This window comes from Zingiber officinale, chromosome 1B (genome assembly GCF_018446385.1).
Source record: "Zingiber officinale cultivar Zhangliang chromosome 1B, Zo_v1.1, whole genome shotgun sequence".
In the NCBI taxonomy this organism is placed as follows: domain Eukaryota; kingdom Viridiplantae; phylum Streptophyta; class Magnoliopsida; order Zingiberales; family Zingiberaceae; genus Zingiber; species Zingiber officinale.
Genome location: NC_055986.1, coordinates 107,937,756 through 107,964,717, shown reverse-complemented (window position 1 = coordinate 107,964,717; position 26,962 = coordinate 107,937,756). Strand labels below are relative to the sequence as shown.

General features: G+C 36.4%; 2 protein-coding genes and 1 pseudogene across 3 annotated transcripts; all 3 read left to right on the top strand.

The window, feature by feature from the left end:
* Window positions 1-1,876: 1,876 nt before the first annotated feature.
* LOC121985679 (cullin-1-like) lies at window positions 1,877-7,278 on the top strand. Of its 2 annotated transcripts, none has more exons than XM_042539313.1 (18): window positions 1,877-2,103; window positions 2,176-2,275; window positions 3,227-3,412; window positions 3,554-3,601; window positions 3,685-3,888; window positions 3,968-4,045; window positions 4,254-4,343; window positions 4,436-4,516; window positions 4,624-4,692; window positions 5,020-5,127; window positions 5,206-5,355; window positions 5,460-5,515; window positions 5,599-5,719; window positions 5,791-5,952; window positions 6,251-6,394; window positions 6,468-6,686; window positions 6,765-6,929; window positions 7,014-7,278. In XM_042539313.1, the coding sequence occupies exons 1-18, from the start codon at window positions 1,946-1,948 to the stop codon at window positions 7,113-7,115; spliced, it is 2,241 nt and encodes a 746-aa protein (XP_042395247.1). In that variant the 5' UTR covers window positions 1,877-1,945; the 3' UTR covers window positions 7,116-7,278. The 2 variants fall into 2 exon arrangements, with proteins under 2 accessions (XP_042395247.1, XP_042395322.1); XM_042539388.1 differs by having other exon boundaries at window positions 4,624-4,697; window positions 5,037-5,127; window positions 5,599-5,636; window positions 5,777-5,952.
* Window positions 7,279-7,545: 267 nt separating this feature from the next.
* Window positions 7,546-15,665, top strand: LOC121971234 (T-complex protein 1 subunit zeta 1). The gene is made up of 15 exons (XM_042522398.1): window positions 7,546-7,793; window positions 7,873-7,936; window positions 8,012-8,147; window positions 9,021-9,172; window positions 9,267-9,314; window positions 9,729-9,821; window positions 11,772-11,878; window positions 12,491-12,605; window positions 12,690-12,776; window positions 14,028-14,232; window positions 14,319-14,413; window positions 14,800-14,868; window positions 14,936-15,043; window positions 15,130-15,248; window positions 15,323-15,665. Exons 1-15 carry the CDS (start codon window positions 7,660-7,662, stop codon window positions 15,396-15,398), a joined length of 1,608 nt encoding a protein of 535 aa, XP_042378332.1. The 5' UTR covers window positions 7,546-7,659; the 3' UTR covers window positions 15,399-15,665.
* LOC121995025 lies at window positions 13,436-13,579 on the top strand (annotated as a pseudogene).
* Window positions 15,666-26,962: the final 11,297 nt, after the last annotated feature.

The window sequence follows — 26,962 nt, the reverse complement described above, 5'->3', positions numbered from 1 at the left end:
GGTGCGGGGACACAATGGATCGGAGGAGCTAAGTAATACGGGTGCTGAGAATCTCAACGGTCCGTCGAGGGGAGTCATTACATATCAACAATGCGGGCGAAAGCGGAGGTTCCTAGAACGAAAAGATGCCCTCATAACCAGTAGTAGCCTGCCAGCTGTCCCCCACTACAAGACAAAATCCATGTACGAAGGTGGAGGTTCCTAAACGGAAGGATGCTTGCGCGACAAATAGCAGCACGACAGGTGTCCAGAACTAGACGACAAAGCCCAGCGTCTAACGTTTTTTCTGACAGGATGGCAGGCTCCAAAGGGGAGAGGGCATAAAAGGCGAAAAATCCCTCGTATGCAGTTACGCGCACACACTCTCTCGTCACTTTTTTCACAACTGTTTTTCCTTCTGTTTCTCTCTGTTCTTTCTGGGGAAAAATGACCTGACTTGAGCGTCGGAGGGCCTGATCCGGGGACTTTTTCCCTGGGTTTCGGTCTCTAATGCGGAGGGGGGGAGATCGTCTGAGTGTGTGCAGGGTCCTGCAGCAGCGTCAGCCACCCGTGGAAGCCGAATCATCTTCTACGACCTTCCGTCAATCATCGGGACACCTCGACCAGCCTCCGTCCGACTCAGCCTCCGGACGGGATCAGGGTAAGATGGTTACCGGATGGGGATTGGGTAAGATGGTTAAGGGATAGGTCCCTAGCCGATTCCACCCCCATTCAGATTCTCTGTTTCCTTGCCCCTCCGAGATCGAGATGGTGAACCTCCTTTCCCTCGGCCTCCTTCTTATCCTCGGCCTCCTTCCATTATAATCGGAACTCAGAAGAGGAAGTCGAAGATGCAGATAATTGGAGTCGAAAGTGTGTAGAAATTACGTAATTAAAAATAAGAGTAGAGAAGATGTGTATGAAAATAATAAAATAAACTCTCTATTTATAGAATTTAGAAAGTAATAGATATTAAATCATAACTATTAATAAAAAAAATCAAATTATCTCAACCGTTAATTTTTTTTATGAGCTTATCAGTTGTTCCAATGATAATAAACTCTCGTGATGGTCGCCAAATATATAAATATTATAATGATATATAAATATATAAAACCAGATTTAGAAGTATATGTTTTAAAAATATAATAAATTTTATTTAAATTGAAATTTAGCATATAAAATTTAAAAATAAAAAGGTTATAAATTTTATTGTAATGCCTAATATTTTAGTTTTACTATAAATTTTTTACTTAACAAATATTTTTATTATAATTTGATTTATAGAAGCTATTTCTATGTCTAATTGATCAAAATTTTACAAAAGATAAATAATAAATAATTTTCACTATAAAAATATCATTGAAAAATTATATATTTGATTTTTTAAAATTAACCTTAATCTTCCTACACTAATTTTGATTCATCGACCTATATTAATTTGATGACTGAACTTATTAGTTGATTTATGAGTATATATAAATTGTATTTTAAATTTATGATAAATAGGATTTTCCTTATATAACCAATCAAACAAAACATAACTAATTTTCCTTATATAACCAAACAAACATACATGATTAATAAGTTTGACCCGGTTGTATTAATCAAACTTATTTTCTTTAATCCTAAGTAAGACAATTAAAATTATATAATTAAACTTATAAGCATAGATAAAAAATATCCTTTCTAAAATTATTTTCATTATTAAAATACGAAAGGATTTTGTATACAAATTTATAAGGAACATAAAAAAAAAGTATTGCGTAAATATCTGTTTCTATAATTTTTTTCCCAAAATAAGAAATAAATGAAAATGTCTTGTTTTAAAATTCCTAACGGAACGCAGCAAACTTCTCTATATAAACCCCTGTCGACGGAGAGAGTTCCCACTCTTCGTTTTTTGGTTGTCGCGATCCCTCGCTAGGTTTTTTTTTCTTCAGTTCCCGCGCTAGATCCAGAAGGTATGAAGAGGAAAAGGGCGGTGCGTAATAAGAAGCGGAAGCCGATCCTTTTCGGCGAAGGGTGGGAGGTCATCGAGCAAGGCGTCACCAAGATGAAGAGGATCTTGGAAGGGCTTCCCGAACCACCTTTCACATCCGAGGAATACATGAAGATCTACACGTAATATTTCTTCGCGATTTTTGATGTTTCTCCTGCTTTGTTTTGACTAATCCAATCTCTTGTGCGAGACAGAACAATCCACAATATGTGTATCCAAAGTTCTCAGCACGATTACACGGAAAAATTGTACATAAAGTACAAGGAAGTGATCAAGGAGTACATAACTTCCGTGGTATGTTTTCTTTGTTCTGATTCCATATTAATTTTGCAAGTGTCCTTGGAAAGGCTGGCTCGACTGTGTTTTTCTTATTATCTTTAGTCAAGTAGCTATAGGGCTAGCCAATTGATAAGCTGCTCGAATTTATCAGAAAAAAATTATGATATCAAGAGTTGTGAACTATATGCCTTCGCCTGACTGCTTCCTTTCAAATAATGTCTAATTTCGGAAGAATCTGCATTCACCATGATTAAAACAAGCACTAAGTACCATGTGCGAATATAGAAAGATGTGGCAAAGTGATTACTGCAACAGTTTGTTGTGTAATTATCCATCTAATAATGGCAGGTTAATGTGACTTGATACAGCTAACCCCAAAAAATAAAACTCTGTATACATAGTGGTTCCTAGAACTCATGTTAACTCTGGGTAATAGTAAAACAATTATGTTTTCACACAAGAGAAAACAATGTTCATTTTGTATTCACATAATCCAAAATTATCAATTGTATAAGCAAGGTAAGGATTTGTACAATGGATCCTTCCCCGGGACCCCACATAGCGGGAGCTTCGTGCACCGGGCTGCCCTTACTTTATCAATTGTATAAGCAATGGAAGAAATCCCCTTGTACCTCATACCTGCTTGCGACAACATTAGACTAAATGCTAAATTCAACAGCAAGAATAAATTGTGAATGTCGTGTAACCAAAAAGATATATGAGGAAAAATGACCGTTAATATTAACAAAGATGGTATAACATTTGCTCTGTCAAATTTTTTGCTGAGGCACCTCTTTTACTATTTGTTAGAAATAAAATAGATTAGGAGTGTAAACTACAGATCAATAAATTATTGTTTATATAAATTATGAAACTTCTTCAATCACATGGTCATACTTCCTTTTGTATAACTTGGAAATAAAAAAGTATTCTTGTAATCTGATAGCGTTTCCTTTTTTTGCTCAGGTATTGCCCTCTTTGAAGGACAAGCATGATGAGTTTTTGTTAAGGGAACTGGTCATAAGATGGTCAAATCATAAAGTTATGACCAAATGGCTTTCACGTTTTCTTTCGTACCTTAGTCGCTTTTTCATCAAGCGGAACTCACTTCCATCACTTGATGAAGTTGCATTTACAAGTTTTCGAGACCAGGTACATTGCCATCCTCCTTGTTCGTTGTTATGCCTAATCAATAGTATGCAATTCAGATCTCTGCTAAAGTATTTTTGTCCATGTATCTTTAGTTTATGGTACAGCTATAGTTAAGATCCAATTTTCCCTTTTCTGTTATAGGTTTATAAGAAGACTAAAGGAAAAGTTAAAGATGCTGCCATTTCTTTGGTAACTTGATGCTATTTCTTTAATCCATTTTTCATATTCAACATGTATTAGATAATGTTTGTCGTTCTGTGCCTTCTAAACAGATTGATCAAGAGCGCTGTGGTGAACAAATTGATAGGGGTCTGCTGAAGAATGTTATTGAAATTTTTGTTGAAATTGGAATGGGCAAGATGGATTATTATAAAAATGATTTTGAAGAAGAAATGCTTAAAGAAACAACAGCCTATTACTCTAGAAAAGCTTCAAATTGGATTCTCGTCGAATCATTCCCAGATTACATGTTAAAGGTGCTTCACATACATATCTTTATGAAGCATTCATTTCTCTGATTGAATGTTTGGTCATTCTTGTTTTTTTTTTTACTAGGTTGAGGAGTGCTTAAGGAGGGAGAAGGATAGGGTCGTTCATTATTTGCATGCTACCAGCGAACCAAAATTGATAGAGGTATAGTACACTTTCTTAGAAGATCCACCATGAACTGATTTATTTCTTCCCAAATGATCTTTCCTTAGAGCTCAAAAGGAGAGAATTTTGAAATCGTGGATACATTTGTACACCTCAAGGATAATACTGAGGAAATAAAAATGTGACTGATCTTCATTATGTTCGTTTCATATTTTTTAATGTTTTGTTGAATTTTCATTACTTGTAGCAAGTGCGTCATGAGGTTCTATGTGTTTATTCAAGCCAACTTTTGGAAAATGAAAAGTCTGGTTGCTGTGTCTTAATTCAAGAACACAAGGTACAATTTTCTTGTTGGTGCTATCAATTAGAGATTTTTTCCTGTGACATCTAATCATGTTATAAAATCCTTATGTTTAATTGACACTTCAGGTGGATGAACTTTCACGGATGTACAAGCTTTTTTCAAAGATAGACGACAGCCTATGTCGTATCTCTCAAATTTATAAGAAGGTTCTGAAATTAGCAGTTGCAACAATATTAATTTTCTACTACAAAATTAACTCACATAGTTTGGGTTTTGATTGTCACTATTTTTCTAAACTAACATTATTGTGCAGCATGTGACTGTTGAGGGTACAACTTTAGTTAAAAAAGCAGATGATGTTGCAAGTAATAAGGAGGTAACTATCAATTATCTTCTTAGACAATACCCTTTTTATTTGTCAGCACTCTTTGGTCACATCAAGGTGTTACGTTAGCTTTCCTTTCACAAGTCATACTTTTGGTCCTGTACGTATGTTGCCAACATTGTTTGATTTTGTGTTCATATGTTTGGTTTGCCCAAGTAGGTGCTATTATCTTTCCTGGTCTTCATTCTTATTTGTGCTGGTTAATCTTTGTTTTGTTTGTTTATTTGGATGTACATTTTCTTTATGTTGTTTTTACTAAGCTCGAGCACCTTAGTATGACTATTGTTGCTCTCTATTTGATTGGCTGTTGCTTGTGAACCTTACTTACTGCTTGCTTGTTTTCAGACTTTTGTTAGGGAAGTTATTGAACTTCATGACAAGAACATGCCACTCGTGAATGATTGTTTCCAAAATCATACCCTTTTCCATAAGGTTTGGCTATGTCAATATGGCGTGTTACTTGAATGTTATTTGTCTTTTTTCCTTGCTAAATCTTTGTATGCCCTTTAGGCACTCAAAGAGGCATTTGAGATTTTCCTCAATAAGACTGTTGCTGGTAGCTCAACTGCTGAGTTACTGGTTAACTATTGTGATAATATTCTTAAGAAGGGTGGAAGTGAGAAACATAGTGATGAAGCAATTGAACAAATACTTGAAAAGGTACATGTTTGTTTGTGTAATTATGTTCTTCTCACTTTGTCACTTTGCTGTTGACCTCTGCATTTTGGACTTGACATAACTGAACCAGTCTCCTATATTTGCAGGCTGTGAATTTGCTTGGTTATATCTATGACAAAGATTTATTTGTTGAGTTCTATAGGTGAAATAACCTCAACTGTCTATTAATTTTCATCACTGTATTTGCTGTTATTTGTCGTCATGTATGTGGACATATGTTTGTAGGAAAAAACTTGCTAGGAGGTTGTTATTCGACAAAAGTGCTAATGAGGACCATGAGAGAAGCATCTTAACAAAACTGAAGCAGCAAAATGGTGCACATTTTACCTCAAAGTTGGAGGGAATGGTTCGTATACCTACATCTCAAGTGTCGTTGCATTTGAATTAATAACTAAACATGTTTGATTTATTTTTCAGGTAACTGATATGATCCTCGCTAGAGAAACACAAGCTGATTTTAAGGAATATCTTCAATATAATCCACATACAAATCCAGGGATAGATTTATCCGTTACTGTTTTGACAACTGGATTCTGGCCATCTTATAGATCATCTGATTTCCACCTTCCTTTTGAAATGGTTAGCAAATTCATTTTCTACTTTTACCTTTGTTTAAATTTTATTAGAATTTTTGGTAACATAATGATTGGCCTACACACTTGACGATGATAAAACTTTAATTATTTAGTTATTTTACGTGGCCGTAAAAAAGTATCCAGAAAGGGTACAGATCTAGTTGAACTGAAAATTTCTCTAATCAACAAAGTTGAATCTCTTAGATTCATGATTTGTGCATTACTACAAAAATTAAGAACTTGATATGTCAAAAGGGTCATGCTCTGTATTTTTTAGATTTCTAAAGAATTTTTGCTTTCAGACTAAATGTATACAAGCTTTCAAGGAGTTCTATCCGACAAAAACAAACAGCAGAAAGCTCACATGGATATATTCTTTGGGGACATGTAATATTACAGCCAAGTTCGAATTGCAAACTATAGAGCTTATTGTAACAACATATCAGGTATTTATTGAATCCTTTTTCATCTATGCAAAATTAAAATGTATGTTAACTGAAAACATTGAGTTGTTTACAGGCTGCAGTTCTTCTGCTCTTTAATGACTCAGATCGATTAAGCTACTCGGAGATCATGTCTCAGCTTAATTTAGCCGATGATGATATAGTCAGATTGCTTCAATCCCTTTGTTGCTTGAAGTATAAAATTCTGAATAAAGAACCAAATACAAATTCTATTTCTTCAGATGACGTCTTTGCGTTCAATTCAAAATTCACCAACAAAATGAGAAGGATCAGGGTATATGCTTTTTACAACAAAGAAGTTAGGCTATTGTTTTTAACTTTTTTCATTATTCATTTTTATTTGACTTCTCAGATACCCCTTCCAATTGTGGATGAAAAAAAGAAAATACTTGAAGTGGTGGACAAGGATAGAAAATATGTTGTTGATGCCTGCCTGATTCGCATTATGAAAAGCCGCAAAGTATTGAATCATCAACAGTTGATTACAGAATGTGTCGAACAACTTAAAGTGTTCAAGGTAAAGAACATACAACTAACAAAAATTATTGTTTTTTGAGACTTTTGATTATTTTAATTTGTTCATCATTTCATATTTTTGCAGCCTGACTTGAAACTAATTAAGAAGCGTATTGAAGATTTGATAAATAGAGAATATCTAGAGAGAGACTCGGAGAACCTGAATCTGTACCGATACCTTACTTGATCGATCTAATTATTGGTTGGTGAAAATAAGCATTCCCCTCCTCGGGTTTTGTCAATATTAGTGAACTCCAGTCACCTTCAAAGTCATCCTGTTGTATGATTTTAGGCTCCTGTATATTCATACACTGGTTAATAATAAATTGAATTTCTTTTATTCTATTTTATTTTGATAATTGTATCAGCTTTGATAAAATTTCATGCTCAAGCGTGGTCAAATGTTCCTTCACCATAAACACGGACAAACTCCACATGATTGATGAAACACACGTGATTTTTTTTTTAAAAAAAAACTTTAGAAGAATTTAAAAAAAAAATTGAATTCCAAACAGGCTTTCACCCTTTCAAACAGCTATTCGATAACGGGCCTAGTCGAGAAGCTCGGCCCAACTGTAACATATATAATTCTATTACATTACACATAACTCGGCCTTCTTCTCCTCGACTCCATTCCCAGTACCCCTCTCTTCCTACACGTTTAAAACCCTACTCCACCTCGTCGCCGTCGCTGCGATCTGCTAGGTCGTCCCCGCTGGAAGCTCGGGAAGATGTCGCTCCGGGTGTTGAATCCTCAAGCTGAGGTGCTGAACAAGTCGGCGGCACTCCACATGAACATTAACGCTGCCAAGGGCCTTCAGGATGTGCTAAAAACGAATCTCGGGCCCAAGGGCACCATCAAAATGTAATTTTCTCTCTGTTTTATTCTTTATTATGCGCATCCTCCTCCTCTCCCTGCGCCAAGTATTTAATTTCACGTGCAGGCTTGTCGGAGGGGCTGGGGACATCAAGCTTACAAAAGATGGGAACACTCTCTTGAAAGAGATGGTAAGGGGACTGGATTTTAAGTCTTTAAATCCAATAAATGGTTTGGTCTTTCTCAGCATTTTGTTGGATCTGCAGCAAATCCAAAACCCTACAGCGATTATGATCGCAAGGACTGCAGTTGCGCAGGATGACACTAGTGGTGATGGCACAACCTCCACTGTTCTCTTCATTGGGGAGTTGATGAAGCAGTCAGAACAGAAAATCGGTGAAGGTATTTCCTGATTGATTTTTTAAATTACATTCCCTGATGATCTCACCATTTTTGGTTTTTGTTTGTCCTTCATGAGATTTTTAGCCTGGCCAATGCAATCAATGCCTTAATGTTAGTTTGAGGTTTTAGTGCATGCTTGATTTGCCTTAAACTGAGTTGTAGCACTATAGAATGTAGATTCTAATTCTGTGGCTCCATCCTCAAAGATTATTAGTAAGGTTGATTTTTTCCATAAACTATCTATACATCCTACTAATCATAACTCTTGCCAAGAACTTTTCCACAAATGAAATAATGGATAGTCGGTTTTTGTTGTCTTAGAGTTTTCACTATAATAGTCTTTTTTTACTTGTGTACTTATCCACATGCATTATGTGACATTGTCTAAAGGGATCACAACTAGAACTTGACATTAGTTGTATCATTATAGTGGAGTATAAGTTACTCGGATGCAAGGATTTGACAATATGTTACATTCTTCATTCCATGGCTTGTGGTTTTAGGGTTGCCAAACAAGAGTGAGTTTGAACTTGAAAGAGTTAGATGGTTGTAATCTGTGATTATAATCAGTAGGCATTCAAAAGAGGATCAGTAGCTGTTAATATTCTTATGGTTGAACTCACAATGGAGTTAAATAAGCAAGATGTGACTTTTACATTTATGATAACCATTTATTTTATTAACATTTTGGAAATTTAACACTTGTGAAAATTAAAGCAATTATTTGTTTTGGTGTTTGTTAGAGCAATTGCCTGTATAGGCAATGCCCTTTTAGCTACTTATTTTAGTGTTTACGAAGATTATATCTCATTATATAGAAACTCTTATTCATTATTTTAAATGTTGAATAATATCAAAATTTCATCTTTTCAGGAATGCATCCAAGAGTGTTGGTAGATGGTTTTGAAATTGCCAAGCGGGCTACTCTAGAGTTTCTAGAGAAGTTTAAGACACCTGCTGTGATGGGTGACTCACCTGACAAGGAGATATTGAAAATGGTAGCAAGGACAACACTTAGGACAAAGGTAAACTATATCTTTTTTTTTTTATAAAATAGTTTATATGGTCATTGTTTCTAGGAGTTTCTCTTAATGCTGTTTGAATTTTCTTTTGCCGTAGTTATATGAATCGCTAGCTGACCAACTGACCGACGTTGTTGTTGATGCAGTAAGTTTATTTTTATTTGCACAATTTTTTATTGATCTGCTTTAATGCCTATGGATTAAGTGTGAATAAAGCACTTCAATTGTGATAAAGCTCCAGACTGACTGCAAATCTCAATTGATTTTTTTTATTGATTGAGGAAAATTATCAGCTCCATTTTGTTGAAATGCATCGGTATCACCTGGATGAATTTCTGTTTGATTCTTGTCTTTATTTGGAATCTGTTTATCAAAATCGTTCTTGGTTATTAAGCTGAAAACCTCTGCTCTAAGCTACACACTTATTCATGAAAATTTGATCATTGTACCATTTCTTGGAGTCCTATTTGCTAACATTTCATGGCATGTACTTGATGTTTGTAATCTTGGTCTTAGTTACTGTCATATTTACCAGCATTCATTTTTTTTACATTAACAGGTACTCTGCATACGAAAACCAGATGAGCCAATTGATCTTTTCATGGTCGAGATAATGCATATGCGCCATAAATTCGATGTTGACACGCGCTTGGTATGTTTTCTTGTGATTGTTACTCTAGTGTTGTTAAAAGTCTGTAGATTGTTTGCATAGGCGCCCAAATGAGGTGAGGCTCAAGTGCGTCAACACCTAGCCAGATAGACGCTTCCTGTTCAAGTGCTTGCTTCTAGGTGATACACTGCTTGGTTAAGAAAAGGAAAAAAAATTCTTGTGGAATATATTAAAAAATCCACATAACATCACACTAACTTCAGTACAAACCATCAGGCTCCTCTTCTTAGCAAAAAAAATTTACTCCTTTCTGGTGCAAAATTTTTGTTTTCAAATTATCCTGCACACTTTAGTGAGTTACACATTGTTCTGGTTATGATCCTTGTAGCTAGTTATCTCTCCAAGAAAAGCTTTGTTACATGAAAATTGTTGGGTAGCTCTGTCAACATTAGAAATTAATTGCCCAAATAAATATAATGATTGATTGCAAGACAAGTTACCATTGTTTTAAAAGAAATGATGTTTTATAAAATGGAATTCATCACATACATGATATTCTGAGGCGTGTTGAACACCTAGGAGAGCTAAGCAGACATTATTGCAGGCTAGGACCAAAGAAACAAATGGCAAACACATATTCAGTGAAAAGGAACAAATGACTTGGTTCCTTTGATGATCAAGATTTTATCTTGATGATATCTTTAATTATTGTGATTTTGAAAAATTAAACAAAGCTTTTTGATATTGTAGTATGTAAATTGCAAGTGTTATCCTAAACATTTCTGTTATAATAAATAAATACTTTAGATATTAATTATATGCATGCTATTTATAAATATCACTTATTCTACATTATCACATTGTGTTATTATTATATTACATGTTGTTCATTATGTGATTGACGGTTTTTGTATATGGAAATATGAATTGGATGGATTGATCAATAAATATTAATTGTTTGATACCACTATTCTAAATAAGTTTCTAATATATATTAACAATATATATCTATACGTTTTCAAGTAATAGATTCATACTATTAATTGTTAAATTTTATGAGGATGAGCGTCCTCTGAAGGATATGCAAGATTACTAAAAAGGGATAGAATGAAAGTGAGTACTATTAAAGCAAATAGGTGCAATTCCAAATGTTGAGAAAAAAGAGAATTGGTTGAGATGGTATGAACATGTTTAGAGGTGAGCAATAGGTTAGGTAAATGGTATAAGGGATAGAGTTTAACAAATTTTAAATGTTTAGAATATTGCTAGTAGTATAGCCTTGCATAGATTCAATTGAGGTATAACATGGGTTTATGATGATATTGATATAGGTTATTAACTATTAGTTTTTAATATGCATTAATTAACTGAGATTATATATTATTAATAGTATGGTAGATTTATTAAGAATGTTCTATATTTGCACACTTCGAATCACTTAGGTAAGTGCCTAGCATCTTGGGCAATATGTATTGTGGCACATTATCTTAAAGAACATTGTGTTGTTTGTTGACATTGAACGTGGTATTGCATAGTTCCCCCTTTTACTTTGTATTTTTAAGGATTTGGATGCATTAATTCATGAAATGACTTTTTTTTTCTTTGGAATTTGCAGTTTTTGGTGGTAAAGAATTATATGTTCAACAAAATGGCTTTGAGCTTTAATAAACTTGCAAATTAGCAAATATAAAAAGTGTGGCCATAACTGGAATTGAAATATTGGATATGGAAGTGATACTTTCCTTATAATTATTACTGCAAATATTGCTACAACACTTGTTAAGAAAGATATACAAGATCCCCTGGTTCTTTGGTCAGATTATAAGGGGCAAGTAGCATCTTTACATGGGTACTCCTGTTGCATTTATTTCTTGGTCGTTGAAGGTTTTACCTACTTTGGGGCACACAAGAATTGACGACTCTATACTGAGGGATTGCTTTTAATTAATTGCTTCACTTTAGTAGTCTGGCTCATTCTTTCTTCTTTTGAAGGTTGAAGGCCTTGTCCTTGATCATGGATCTCGACATCCTGATATGAAGCGGAGGGCAGAAAATTGCTATATCTTGACTTGCAATGTCTCCTTGGAATATGATAAAAGGTAAATCTTGATGTGTTTGTTTTTCATTCAGTATTTATGAAAAAGAAAGTCATAAGAACTGGTACATGAGATAAATCCATTTTTGCTACATGTAGATTTTTTATTTGTTATCATTTGTCTTATTCTCGTGGCTACTTTGAAACTGAAAATTACTTCACATCCAAGTTTTTGAGTGTACAAACTGAGTTTTTATTGCTCAAAAGAACCAGGAATCTGTGCTAATTGAACTTTAAAATTACTTCATCTCTAAATTATTGGGTGCGAACTGAGTTTTATTTGCTCAGAAGAACTTAGAATCTACAAATTTTGACAGTCTAATCAAAGAATATAGTTTTGTGAGTTGCTTTGTAGAAACTCAAGTTGTGATTAGTATGTTGTGTTTTAATACTTCGTTCTGGTCATTCTATCAGTCAATTTCATTGAATCATTTGTTAACAGCTTTCGTGTGTTGTACAAAGTTCATCAAAACATTGTGGTAATGATGCCTTTCTGATATATGTTATGCACCTGTGCGACAACAAGTTGGGCATTCTGTTATTTACAATTATAGTGTTGATAGCCAATAACTCATCTTCTGTTTGCATATGTGTGGTTGATGAGTTCTCTTTCCAGTGAAATAAATGCAGGCTTTTTCTACTCCAATGCCGAGCAGAGAGAAAAAATGGTTGCTGCTGAACGTCGTCAAGTTGATGAGCGGGTTAACAAGATCATTGAATTGAAGAACAAGGCAAATTGAATATTTTTCTAAATACGTCAAATTATCTCAGTTACCTTATGTCTTCTGTTTCCTGAAGTTCCTTCTCCAATGCAGGTCTGTTCTGACAATGACAAAAACTTTCTTGTGATTAATCAGAAGGGCATTGATCCTCCATCTCTAGATCTACTTGCCAGGGCAGGGGTAAATCATATCATCTCTAGTTATTGATGATTATTTTTTTTCGCTTCAAGTTTTATCTGGGTGAAACTTTTCAACTTTCCTAGTTGCATTCATCAGAGTTGTTTTATGTCCTTCATACAATACAAAGTTATCAACAACTACTACCAGCCATTTTAATTCATTGTAAATATGCAGTATGAACCAGCAAACTCTATTTTCCTTTTCTTGAGCAACCTGAGTCTTGAATATTTGCACATGCCATGCTTGTTATCTCATGAAGATGATTTTATTTTATAACAGCTTATTTGCATGATCTAGTTTAGGTTGCACCTTCACTCTGACAGAAATCAGGTTAATCACTGCATTACGGGTTTCTGCATCTTACTATTTTATTAAGAATCTCTCCCCTTTACTAACTAAATTTGATGAAGCCTAAAATGAAAATACGTTAATGTCCTTTTTGCTATTTATATCAAAAATAATTCTAAGGTTTATTAGTAATTTCCACAAATACATCAATCAGTGATTTAAAGTTCAAGACTCAACTGCGGCGTATTATTGATAATTTTTCTCATTAATCAATTAGAAATGTAGAGTTTTCTTTAGTCCCATATCTTAGAATTAACAATACTACGAAGAGAAGATTTTATAAATACCTTAGGTCGGTGATGTTAAAAAGTATACTTTTCTCAGTTTTTTGGCTAAGATTAAATATGATATTAAATTAATTTTTTATAAGGAGGAGTCTGTTACATTAGCTTGTTGCTGGGATTCTCAAGCGTCACCCTAGCATTGCACTATTGCATGGGTCTAACGCACCCTTACCTAATTTATGGACGGTCTATTGGCTAATATTAAGTATAGTATTTATTCTTATTAAATTAATTTTTCTATTAGATGATTAAGGTTGCAATATATTCTGCAATTAGCCAAATGTTTTGATTATATAGCAAATGCGGGATTTTGACAAATATTCAACATTTACCTTGTTATAATGTATTTCACAAATTTCTATTTTCGAAGTTCTACTAGGAGGAACATGAGTACTATGATGTTGACTGTTTGACCTTTTGGTTAGCTAATTTTTTTCTTCTATTTGTGTATTTTGCTGCTGCAGATTTTTTTTCCATAGTTATAATTTTTTGTTTAATTCATTATGAAGAACAATGATCTAGTTTTTGCATCGTCAATTGCTATTAATTATCCAGACTTTGCAAACATTACAGAGCATTACTTTTATTTATTTATTTATTTTTTTGTGGTCATCTTTAGATTATTGCACTTAGAAGAGCCAAGAGGAGGAATATGGAAAGACTGGTTTTGGCTTGTGGTGGGGAAGCTGTTAATTCTGTTGATGACTTGACGGTTGATTGTCTTGGATGGGCTGGGCTTGTTTATGAGCATGTTCTTGGTGAAGAAAAGTATACCTTTGTTGAAAATGTGAAAAACCCTCGCTCTTGTACCATCTTGATCAAAGGTTACATAATTACTTTGATTTCAATTTTATTAGTCCACAGTATATAATTGTAATATTAGGCAAGGATATTGTCATCTTCATTGCAGGACCAAATGATCATACCATTGCTCAAATCAAGGATGCTGTTCGTGATGGTCTCAGATCTGTCAAGAATACAATTGAAGATGAAGCTGTTGTTCTGGTAAGATTCAAATGTCTTATATTTAAAAGAGATTTACGAAATGAACCCAGATCTGTCAATAAGTTAGTTGCACTGAAAACTAAGACTTTAATGTAAACATCATCAGTAACTAGGGAAAGTTGAAACTATTACAAGATTCTTTAACCTACACTCCTCTGCCTGAATCTCATCCTTATTCTATTATTTGAACATATTTAATCTGTGAAATGTGATGATGGCTTTGATCCTTCTGTGTATGTTATTGCTTGTCATACAAATGGTGTGGCATATTACTTTTTGATGTCAGTTGCATTGATTTTCAAAATGGTGAATACGGAACCAACTGTAAATGAGTAGAAAATAAGAATTCCAATACTTTGCTATTTTCATTATCTTGATTTTGACAGGGTGCTGGGGCGTTTGAGGTTGCCGCAAGACAGCATTTGATCAACAATGTAAAGAAAACGGTTCAAGGGGTAAGCTATTCTGAAATGTCAGGCACACAACTATCATGATGTTCATCTAACAGAATGTTGTCCACAGCGTGCACAAATTGGAGTCGAAGCTTTTGCTGATGCCCTTCTCGTGGTTCCAAAGACACTTGCAGAGAACTCTGGCCACGATACCTTAGATGCCATCATTTCTATTACAGTAAAGACCTCTTGTGATACACTACACTGGTTTTATTCCAGTACAATTCAAGTTTGAACCACAATCTAACTTGTGATGTTTTCAAGGGTGAGCATGACAGAGGCAACATTGTCGGTTTGAATCTTCATACGGGTACACCTGTTGATCCACAGATGGAGGGTATCTTTGATAACTACTCGGTCAAACGTCAGCTCATAAACTCAGGGTAAGTATTAGTCAACTTCATCAACACTCTTAATTTCAGTATCCATTAAGTTATTGGTTCCAATCTGTTTGCAGACCTGTTATTGCTTCCCAATTGCTTCTGGTGGATGAAGTAATTCGTGCTGGCCGAAACATGCGAAAACCAACATAGATCCATTGAGATGTCCCCAGATTTGCAAATTACCAATTTGACATAAGAAAGTTTGAGATGTTTTGTAGTGGATTGGTGAAGTGATATGCAGGACTCAAGTACATGTCTGTTATTTTTAATGCTCATGTAGTTCCAAGGGATACTGAGATTTTGCTTAGTTCAGAGCAAATTTTGCCCTTTTTTATTTTCCTGGGAAAAACCTCCACATTATTGCAATCGTGTAAGTTTGTCAGGTTCAAAAATTACTTCTTTTAGGGTTTGAAACTACATTTTTATGCCAATCTATGCTTCGGTATGCTATTTCATATAGCAACCTGTTGATGTTTTTGTGAAAATTTTTAGTTTCTATTATTTAGACAATAAGAGTTTATGTCATAAAAAAAACAGATATTTAACACATTATTGATCTTTGAAGTTATAGAAAAGCCAGTATTATTATTTTTTTTTTTTTTTGACTTTTTAATGAAAACAGGAAATTATCAGTGAAGAATATAACTGGCATTAATGCATATATTACATCACTTAACATTCACGAGTATGTGAATTAAATTTTAACACATCTATATATCAAAGATCTGAAGGTCGTCTTTCAATGAATCAAGCGTCCGATTCCACCTTGAAGCACTAATAATTTTTTGTTGTAGGTTTTTTTTAATCATTTTTATAATTTAAATATTTAATTGTTCGAATCAACTATCTTTAAAGTGAGGGCATGTTAATGTGAGATCATAGGTGCAATTAAATCTATTATAGATACAATAAAATTATATGATAAATTAAATTTTAATATAGATGTTAGTTATATGTTCTATCAAATTATTTTAGATATTGCTATTTTTTAAATATATATATATTTTAACATGTGTATCAATTATTTTACAATTATATGCAAATAAAGTGACATTCTTTAATACGATCACACGTCAAATACATGAAGGGAGGGTTTGTACTAGTCATCTCCCAACTCACATGAATTAATCTGTTTTCCTTTTCCATTATTGCCCTTCTTATCCATACTCTAAGAATCAGATATTAAGTGAGCACATTAAGATATCTCAATCTTTAATCTTCTCTTCTCTTACATACATTAAGCAATACACTCATTCAATATCCACTTTTTCTTTTTTGTATTATACAATAACTTAAAAGAAGTAAATTGTGCAGACAAAGATATCTAGATAAAATGTACTAACATACTCTCAGACAAATTGAGTTTTAGTATTTTCAAACTAGTCGTCATATTGGACATCTGCATTATGTATGCCCTTACATTTCTTTTACCACTGCATCACATGGTTACCAAATTTATAAGATGTGCGATAGTCATGACCTTTTTATTTGAGGTGAATCGGTCTACTAGTTGGTTAAGAAAACTCCTAATATCTTTTTCCTTTGTTATTGAGTTTTTTTTGCTACCGATATGGAAAGCCTCATGATACTTAGACATATGCAATTTGATTTCTCTCATAGCTAAAATTCAATCGTCTTCTTTATAGTGCTCTGGTCAGGTGTAGGGCGATTGCTCCTTAATACGTAGTCTAAGTCCATGCAGTCTAAAGCTACAATCATGTATTCTTTTCATTCAAAAAAATTTGAACTAATTAATATTGGGATGTTATTAATACTAGCTGATATGGGTTAGGTTTAGTAAGTCCCTGGTGAAAAGGGGAAAGGAGATAGCAGAATTAAGCAAACATGAATATCGACCGGGGTAACATGCTTAAGAAAAATAGGTCAATGTCGGCCGGGATAATATGCTTAAGGAAAATAGGTCAATATCAGTCGGGATAGTATGCGTAAAAAAAATAGGCCAATATCAGCCAGGATAATATGTGTAAGGAAAATAGGTCAATATCGAACGGGATAATATGCTCAAGGAAAATAGGCCAATATCGACAGGGATAATATGCTTAAGGAAAATAGGTCAATATCGGACGGGATAATATATCTCCATATAACTTATAAGACAGGGCGAAAACAAATATTTCAAGAATATTCATAAATAGCTTAATGAAGATATCTGTAGTATGTGATTGTATAACAAGTTCGCTAATTTGGCGGGAAGAATATTTCTAAACTCTTCTACAGACACTAGGCGACAAAGAAGGTACATCTGGGGTACAAAAAAGATTCTTTAAAAGTTATTTTATGCAAGTACATGACTTACGTCATCTCATAACAAACTCTAACAAACTGGGGTCCATTTCATGACTACGGAGGTTATATGAAGTAGTATAAAAAGGAGAATCCTCTCCGTTGGCTAAGTATGCTTATGCTCACCACACTCACAACTATCCAGGAAAAACCCTAATTTCAATCACTGTTCATTTTCTTTCTTCCTTCCACACTAAGAGAGATCACTGACTTGAGCATCGAAGGGCCTAGCCAGGGATTCCCACCCCGGTCTTAGGTCACTGACAAGAGTGTTGGTTGGTCTCTTGTGCGCAGGAAGTCGTGGAAGCTTCAGATCTTGGTGTTCTTTAGTGGATCCCTCCTTTTGTCCTTGAGTCTTCGTATAAGGAGGGTGTTCGGTGACTTTATTCTTCCAGATCCGCTTTGGTTTTCTCGGATCGAGAGTTCTCAGGTGTTCTTCTTCATCAACACTAAGTTCTCTCCTCAACTTTCCATTTTGTCAAGCTTCTCAGACAGGATCACTAGCCGTTATCGATTGCATTGAAATTAAAGAGAGAAATTTATTTAAGCTCACAATTTAACTAAAATCTAGAATATGTATAATATAAAATTATGTAAATAAAATAAAATTTATATACATATAAATGAACTTTTTATAAGATACCAAATATAACATTGCATTTTATTCCGTGGACTAAAATATAATTTGTTGGCGGTACTCTCTGATATAACTCAAACTTTAATTGGTCACATAATATGTCTTCATTTAGGTCGATCCATTATGCGAATAATATGATATTTTATATGAGTTATATATTAGTCTATAGTTCACAATAACTATAATTAACCACCTAATATGTCTTTATTTGGGTCTAACATATTTTTACATGATCTGAATAAAAAAAAAAAAATTGTTATATAATTGTAAATTAACTTGAGCATATATTTGAAATTAAAGTAGTATTCTTTTGGATCGATTACTTTTAGCATAGTATATGTTTACCAATATAAAATGCACTAAAGTTACTTAAGGTTAAGGTGTTTCCTTTGACACGACATGATAGTTCAATTTAGTACCACATTAGGTAGATAGATTAAAAAAAATACTAGAAGCTTTAACCGAATAAATAATTATTTAATCAATCTTAACCCACGCTAGAATTAGATTTATTAATCAATTAATAATACATAATAATCAATTGATTTTATTCAATCGTTTATAACAATTAATTTGGAAGTCTATTGATTGTATGATCATCTATAAAATCCACCCATAAAAAGTTAAAGCGTCTTTTAAAATTCTATAAATAAATTATTATTTAAATACCATCTAAAATATTCATATAGTTTAATTTTTTTCTTCTTTTTTAATGCATTCTCATGTATGAACGAGTAAGACACTGTTTCACGTAGCATGATACGTTAATCGATTAAAAAATAAATTGAAACGATTAAGAAAAATTCTAATTAATTAGAAATCTTTTAATCGATTAGAAATTAATGGAATAGATTGATAAAACTTTTAATCGATTACTGAATGCTATGAATCGATTGGAAATATACCGTCATGAGTTTAGTTTAAGACTATTGATAAAAAAAAATTATCCAATCCATGATGAAGATAATTTTAATCAATTAATTGATTGATTTTAATTATTTTTATTATGATTTTAATCATTCAGGAATAATTACGGAGGAAGAAGAAAAAGTAGAAACAAAATGAAAAGATCTATCTAAAGGACTTAGGGATGACGATATCTAAAAATTTTAGGTCAATAGAGAATCAAAATCTCTATCAAATTTATTTCTAAATCCTTAAGACCTCCTCTTATACATGCAATATCAACTCATGAATAATAATAAATCGAATTAAAAAAAATCTACATATTTAACCAACCTCTAATAATCCGAAACACAATAAATTTCATGAACTCAAGTTATATATATATATATATATATATATGTAAAAGTCCATCGATTAAAAATAATAATCAACACTCTACACTCGGACACACAAAATAGTCTAACTATTCAGCCAACTCAATCCCAAATAACTATTCCGTCCTGTTTGACAACATATGATTATTAACTAAGTTAATTCAACAAATAAATCTAAATTTAATTTTTATAAATTCAAATCATTTTCCTTTATCTCTGATTGGCAAAGTATACCTCCTTCTTTTCTTCATACATTAAGGTAGGACCTTTTTCAATGATCGCGTTTATCTCCAGACGCGGTTTCTTCAAAGCGCTCCTCGCCTCGGATTTGACCATCTCGATATAGTATCGTCGAGCAGTCAGCTGATCGCCCTTGACTTCGCTGACTTAGTCATCGACCGAGAATTTAATTTTTTGGCAGTAAGTAGATACTACCGTTCGAAACTGGTTGAGGGCCAGTCAGCCCAATATGACATTATAGACCGACGGCGCATCCACCACGATGAAGTTGGTGGTCCTGATTTTCCTCAGAGGCTCCTCTCCAAGCGAGATTGCCAATCAGGCTTGTCCGAGCGGCAGCACTTCATTGCCCGTGAAGCCGTAGATAGGGGTCGTCATGGGCAGCAGCTCGCTCCGATCAATTTGCAACTGATCGAACGTTTTCTTGAAGATGATATTTACCGAACTCCCTGTAACAACAAAAATCCGGTGAATGGTGTAGTTAGCGATTACCGCTCGGATAATCAGCGCATCATCGTGAGGGATCTCCACTCCCTCCAAGTCACTGGGCCGAAAGCTTATCTCGGGCCCTTCGGCTTTCTCCTTGCTGCATACCACTGTGTGGATCTCCAGCCGCCGAACGTACGACTTCTTGGCTATGTTGGAATCACCGCCGGTCGACCCTCCAGCGATCATGCCTATCTCTCCTCGCGATACATTGTTCCTGTTTTTTTCTTCTCAAGCGGATGGTCTATTTCACTCGGCTGGTACTCGGGAGGGGTCATCCCTCCGCTGATGCTGATGGTGCCGCTCGGGCGCCCTTCTGCAGTCCTCTTGCCGCTTAGCAGAGCGGTGTCTCTGTCGCCGATCGAGAGAAGGTGATCGACGGTCGTATCGCTTTGGGGCTGGTTGGCTAACGATTGGTGTCAGTCTACGACAATCCCGTGTGTTGTGAGTCGCCGACTGGTGGGAAGAGCAAACCATCGACGCCCATACTTTGCCTTTCGACACTTTTGGTCGACCGGACGTCACATGTTGTACGGCATGTGCCCTGGTCTCCTGGTGTAGCAACGCTCCTTTGGCCCTCAACCCCTTGGGTGGCTGATGGCTACTTGACGGTCGGTGCTCGGTCGGCGCCGAGTGTTCGATCGACGCCTCTTTTCTTTTGGCCGCTTGGGCTTCTTCCACGTTTATATACTTATTGGCCTTGTTGAGCATGTGGTCGAAGTCCCTGGGGCGGCTTCCTGATGAGCGATCGAAAAAATATCCCTCGAGGAGCCCCTGGGTGAAAGCGTTCATCATTGTCTCGAATGAGACCGAGGGGATGCCCATGGCCACTTGGTTGAAACACTATATGTATGCTCGGAGCGCTTCCTTGGGCCCTTGTTTTAGAGCGAAGAGGTTGACGCTCGTCTTCTGATAGCGTCGGCTGTTGGCGAAGTAGGAACGCGGCTCGGAAGTCTTTGAAGCTTCGTATTGAGTCGTCCGCCGGTCTTTTGAACCAACGTCGTGCCGATCCGGAGAGAGTAGTGAGGAAGACTCGACACTTCACTCCATCTGTATACTACGTGGCTTCATTATCGAACCGATCTATATGATCATCTGGATCGGTCGATCCGTTGTACGTCCTGATCACTAGCGGGGTATAGTGTCTTGGCAGAGGGTCTTTTAAGATCCCTTCTAAGAACTGCCGGTTAATCCATCCGGGCGACACGATGCTTCGGGGGCGGCTTGCCCTTTCGTGCATCCCGAACGGGGGCATCATCAGAAGACGATCCTCGCTCTTGATTCGCTTGAGCTATCTCCGAGGGGGTCTGGAACAAAGTGCGATGAAAGGGGATTGGCGCGAGCGGTGCTTCCCCCTGTGTGCCGGCCGGCATACAGTTCTGTCCCCATATGGAGATTTGATCCACTCGGTCTTTTGGACCCGCTCGTCTGCCGACCGCCAATGTTGCAGGTTACGACGCTTGCCAATCGTCCAATGCCTGTTGTTGCTGTTGCTCGATCATCTTCATCGCTCGGGGTTGAACAAGCATCTCGAGCTCTTCTTGGGTGAGTGTCATGATAATGAGTCATCCAACGTCCTCCATCTTCTCGGTAAAGATTCAGGTGATGTTCCCACAGACGGTGTCAAATATGATCCTATCCGAAAGTCGAAAAGACAGAAAGCTGGGGATGTGGCGCTCACGCTGACCTCCTGTGGACTCAGCGTGAACCTGCAACACAGACTACGTCACTGCCGAGCCAGGGAAGGGGTCCCGACGTTGACCCTCCGATGCTCAAGTCAGTCACCCGCGATGAAGTGGAAAGCGGATCAACAAGAAGATTGCAGCACAAACAGTGAATATCACATACCTCCGCTAATGCTTGGACCCCTTTTATATAGAGCTCTGGTAGCAAGGGCGGATCCAGAGGGGGGGGGGGGGCGGCATCGGCGGTCACCCTCCCCCTTGTCGGTAATGAAACCCCTAGTATTATGGGCTTGAACGAGCATCTCGAGCTCTTCTTGGGTGAGTGTCATGAAAGTGAGTCATCCAACGTCCTCCAGCTTCTCGGCTCGGATTCAGGTGATGTTCCCACAGACGATGTCAAATATGATCCTGTCTGAAAGTCGAAGAGATAGAAAGCTGGGGATGTGGCGCTCACGCTGACCTCCTGTGGACTCTGCGTGAACCTGCAACACAGACTACGTCACTGCCGAGCCAGGGAAGGGATCTCGGCGTTGACCCTCCGACGCTCAAGTCAGTCACCGACGATGAAGTGGAAAGCGGATAAACAAGAAGATTGTAACACAAATAGTGAATATCGCATACCTCCACTGATACTTGGATCCCCTTTATATAGAGCTCTGGTAGCAAGGGCGGATCCAGAGGGGGGGCGGCATCGGCGGTCACCCTGCCCCCTTGTCGGTAATGAAACCCCTAATATTATGGGGTTCCACCGGTGGAGATACAGGATACCGCCCTTTGTTCCACGTAAAAATCGTCCCTCCATGCTTGAATTCCTGGATTCGCCCTGAAAAGACTTGTCAGTAAAATGTCCCTGACACAGTACCTTAACAGGGCTAGCATATATCTGAAGTAATTAGCTTCTATCGTACGATTTTCTGACAACTCATGCCCGGTGTCGGCGGTACCAACTCCCAAAAGGATATCACTGGATAGGATATCATCAGGAGTGTACAAATGGCCCGAGCGGATTGGCTGCTCGGCCGTCCTTTCGCCGCCCTGATGCACGCCTGGTCGGCCAGAACCTCGTTGTTCCTCAATGTGTATGCTTGATCGCAATCCTACTTTGTTATTGCCGAGGCCTGCTGTCAGGCTGAGCGGGGTAGCCGCTCAACCGAATTCTGTTGTCAGGCCGAGCGGGATAGTCGTTCGGCCGAAGCTGAACTTTGCACACATCAATCTCTGTTGTCTGGTCAAGCGGGGTAGCCGCTCGGCTCGGCTTCTGCACATTGTCTCCCTTGAGTGTCGGTTGTTTGATTGTTCCCCGTGTCGAAGGCGATGGCGAGTTGGAGCCTTTTTCCCGATTGGGCCATGCTTCGCCCGACCGACCGATGCCAATTGCATATTGACCACCTAAATTTTGACTTCCTCTGATTTCCATTGTGGCAGCGGAATGGAGTTCTTCATCATCATCACATCAACAGTAAACCTAACTTAAGATTAAGGTGTCTACATATTTCAATTTAGTAGCACATCATGTAGATAGATTAAAAAATATTAAAAACTTTAACTGAATAGATAATTATTTAATCAATCTTAACACCCTAAATTAGATTTATAAATTAATTAATAATATATCATAATCGATTGATTTTATTCAATCGTTTATAACAATCAATTTGGAAGTATATGATCATTTATAAAATCCACCCATAAAAAGTTAAAGCGTCTTTTAATGCATATAATATTCATATAGTATGAAAGAGTAAGACACTGTTTCACGTAGCATGATACCTTAATCGATTAAAAAATAAATTGAAACGATTAAGATAAATTCTAATTAATTAGAAATCATTTAATCGATTGGAAATTAATGGAATAGATTGATAAAAATTTTAGGGGTGTTTGGTTCGTTCCTAGGAATAGGAATCAGAATGAGAATTATAATATTGTGGAATGGGAATAGGTATGAGCATGAATATCACTTTTAAAAGCAATGTTTGGTTAGTTGAATATTTTCTATCGAAATCAATCAAAATTTCCTTTTTTACCCTTAAAGGAAAATAAGAGAAAAAATTAGATGTAAAAGAAAATTAAATGTGAAAGAAAAATATGACGAGAATGAATAATGAGAGAGAAAGTATGATGAAAGAGAAAGTGTGATAGGAAATAATGAAGAGAGAGAAAGTACGATGAGAGAAAAATGAGGAAAGAGAGTATGATGGGAGAGAGCATGAAAATATGATGAGAGAAAAAATATGATAAGTGAGAAAATATGATGAGAGAGGATGAAAAGAGAGAAAGTGTAATGAGAAAAAAAGAGGAGAGAGTGTGTGATGGGAGAGATTGAGGATAGAGAAAGTATTATGAGAGAGAATGTATGATGAGAGAGAAAGTGTGACGGGAGAGATTGAGGAGAGAGAAAGTATTATGAGATAGAAAGTGTGATGAGAAAAAAAATATGAAAGTGAATGTGATGGGAGATATTGAGGAAAGAGAAAGCATGATGAGAGATAAAGTATGATGAAAGAGAAAGTGTATTGAAAAAAAAGAAGAGAATGTGATGAGAGAGATTGAGGAGAGAGAAAGTATTATGAGAGAGAAAGTGTGATGAGAAAAAAATATGAAAGCGAATGTGATGGGAGATATTGAGGAAAGAGAAAGCATGATGAGAGAGAAAGTGTGTTGAGAAAAAAGGAGAGAATGTGATGGGAGAGATTAAGGAAAGAGAAAGTATGATGAGATAGAAAATATGATGTGAAAGAAAGTGTGATGAGAAAAAAGAAAATAGAGAGTGTAAGTGTGATGTGAGAGATTGAGGAGGGAGAAAGTATGATAAGAGAGAAAGTGTGATAAGAAAAAAGAGTAAAGAGAGTGTGATGAAAGAGATTAAGGAGAGAGCAAGTGTGATGAGAGAGAAAGTGTAATGAGAAAAAAAAAGAGGAAGGAAAGTGTGATGAGAGAGATTAAGGAGAGAGAAAGTGAGTGATAAAATGAGGAGAGAGAAAATATGTTGAGAGAGAACAAGGAGAGAGAAAGTGATATGAAAGAAAAATTAAATAAATATATTTTGATATTTGATTTTAAAGGGAAAAAATTTAGTTTTTGGTCAAGGGTATTTTTGGAATAAGGAAATATTTTGATTGTTAAAAATGGGGTAATGACTCATTGAAGGGGGGAGACATGGGAATGAGTCATTACCCAATTATAATGATTCATTTCCTTATTTTTATTTCCATTCCTATAATCCAAACATCAATAATGACAATCAATGATTGCTATTCCCATTCCCCACTCTTATTCCCCTAAACTAAACGCCCCCTTAATCGATTACTGAATGCTATGAATCGATTGGAAATATACCATCATGCGTTTAAGACTATTAATAAAAAAAATTATCCAACATCAAGATAATTTTAATTTAATCAATTGACTGATGGATTCTAATCATTTTTATTATGATTTTAGTCATTCAAAAATAATTCCGGAGGAAAAAGAAAAATAGAAGCGAAATGAAGAGATCATCTAAGGGGTTTAGGGGATAACGACGTCGAAAATCTCTAGATCAATAGAGAATCAAAAGCTCTATCAAATTTATTTCTAAATCCTTAAGACCTCCTCTTATATGCACAATATCAATTCATAAATAATAACGGATGATCAAATTGTTATATATATATATATATATATATAATTGTTATGCTGCGGATAAAGTCGTGCGAATCGCTGTGGACATGCCTTCCTGATCGGTCACCAGATCAGGGAACCTCTTGATCGGTCTCTGGACCGATCAGGGACTCCTGATCATTTTCTAATCGGTCTACAGACCGATAAGGAGGTTCTCTGATCGGTCCAGAGACCGATAAGGAGATTCCCTGATCGGACTGGTGACCGATCAGGAAGGCATGTCCGCAACGATCCGCACTGCTTTGTCCACAACATAACAATTATATATATATATATATATATAGATCCATCAATTAAAAATAATAATCCACCGTCTACACTCGGACACACAAAATAGTCTAATTATTCAGCCAACTCCATCCCAAATAGCTATTCCGTCCTGTTTGACAACATAAGATTATTAACTCAAGTTAATTCAACAAATAAATCTAAATTTAAATTTTTATAAATTCAAATCATTTTCCTTTATCTCTGGTTGGCAGACTGTACATGGGTCCTTCTAACCTCCCAGTTAATTCCCCCTAGAGAAGTCGACTCGTTAGAAGCTGAAGGTCGGCCTCGCTGGAAGCTGACTTCGAAGCTGACCATAAGTTAGACTCGCCAACCATCTGTGCATCCTTTCAGAATTTTGATAGTGACCCCGATAGTTTGTGGCAAAAAGGCGAAACCCTCGCCCTCAGGGCCCCCGCCGCAACGCAGTGGGCCGAGACTTTTTGCACAGGGATAGGGAATAAATCCCCGTTGCCCTGCGGACTCGAACCCATGTTCTCAGTGGCAAACTTCCACGCCTTTACCACCGAGATAACCCCGTGGGGCGACCCCGATAGTTTGTGACCCTTGGGGTGGTGGATGCATCTTATTTAATAAAATCCATGTATGCGGAGGATGCATCTTTTGCGATCGATTTGACTTTTCCCCCTTAGTAGGGAGCAGAAGAGACGTAACGAAGAGAGAGACCGATCTGTGTTGCGAGATCAACGAACTGGATGGAGTGGCCAGTGGGAGTGGGAAGGCGGATTAGGATCGAGCGAATTGACTTTCCCTGCTGGCGTCTCTTTACTTCTCCTCTTTAGTCCACCCGTCTTTTGATCTCGTCCCTTGATTCCGATGGGTTGGAGATGCATCTTATTTAATAAAATCCGCGTCGATGCGGATGGGAACAAAATGAATGTTGTTTTGGGGATCGATTTGACTTTTCGTTGGTTGGGAGAAGAAGAAAAGGGCCGAAAGCAGAGTTGTTACGGTGGTAGTAGAGTTGCACGAAAAGTGTTGAAGAGAGAGACCGATCTGTGTCGCGAGATCAACGAACAGGATGGGGTGGGAAGGGGGATTGGGATCGAGCGAATTGACTTTGCCAGAGGGAGTCTCTTCGAACTCTCACTTCTAGTCATTTGTCAAATAGGCAATGGCTGAAATGTC

Excerpts from the sequence above, each read along its gene's own strand:
- LOC121985679 (XM_042539313.1), top strand. The coding sequence starts at position 1,946 with ATGAAGAGGAAAAGGGCGGTGCGTAATAAGAAGCGGAAGCCGATCCTT. Across the intron at positions 3,889-3,967 it reads TCCCAGATTACATGTTAAAG|GTTGAGGAGTGCTTAAGGAG; the intron begins GTGCTTCACATA and ends TTTTTTTACTAG. Across the intron at positions 5,128-5,205 it reads ATCATACCCTTTTCCATAAG|GCACTCAAAGAGGCATTTGA; the intron begins GTTTGGCTATGT and ends TATGCCCTTTAG.
- LOC121971234 (XM_042522398.1), top strand. The coding sequence starts at position 7,660 with ATGTCGCTCCGGGTGTTGAATCCTCAAGCTGAGGTGCTGAACAAGTCG. Across the intron at positions 14,414-14,799 it reads AAGATGAAGCTGTTGTTCTG|GGTGCTGGGGCGTTTGAGGT; the intron begins GTAAGATTCAAA and ends TGATTTTGACAG. Across the intron at positions 14,869-14,935 it reads TAAAGAAAACGGTTCAAGGG|CGTGCACAAATTGGAGTCGA; the intron begins GTAAGCTATTCT and ends TGTTGTCCACAG.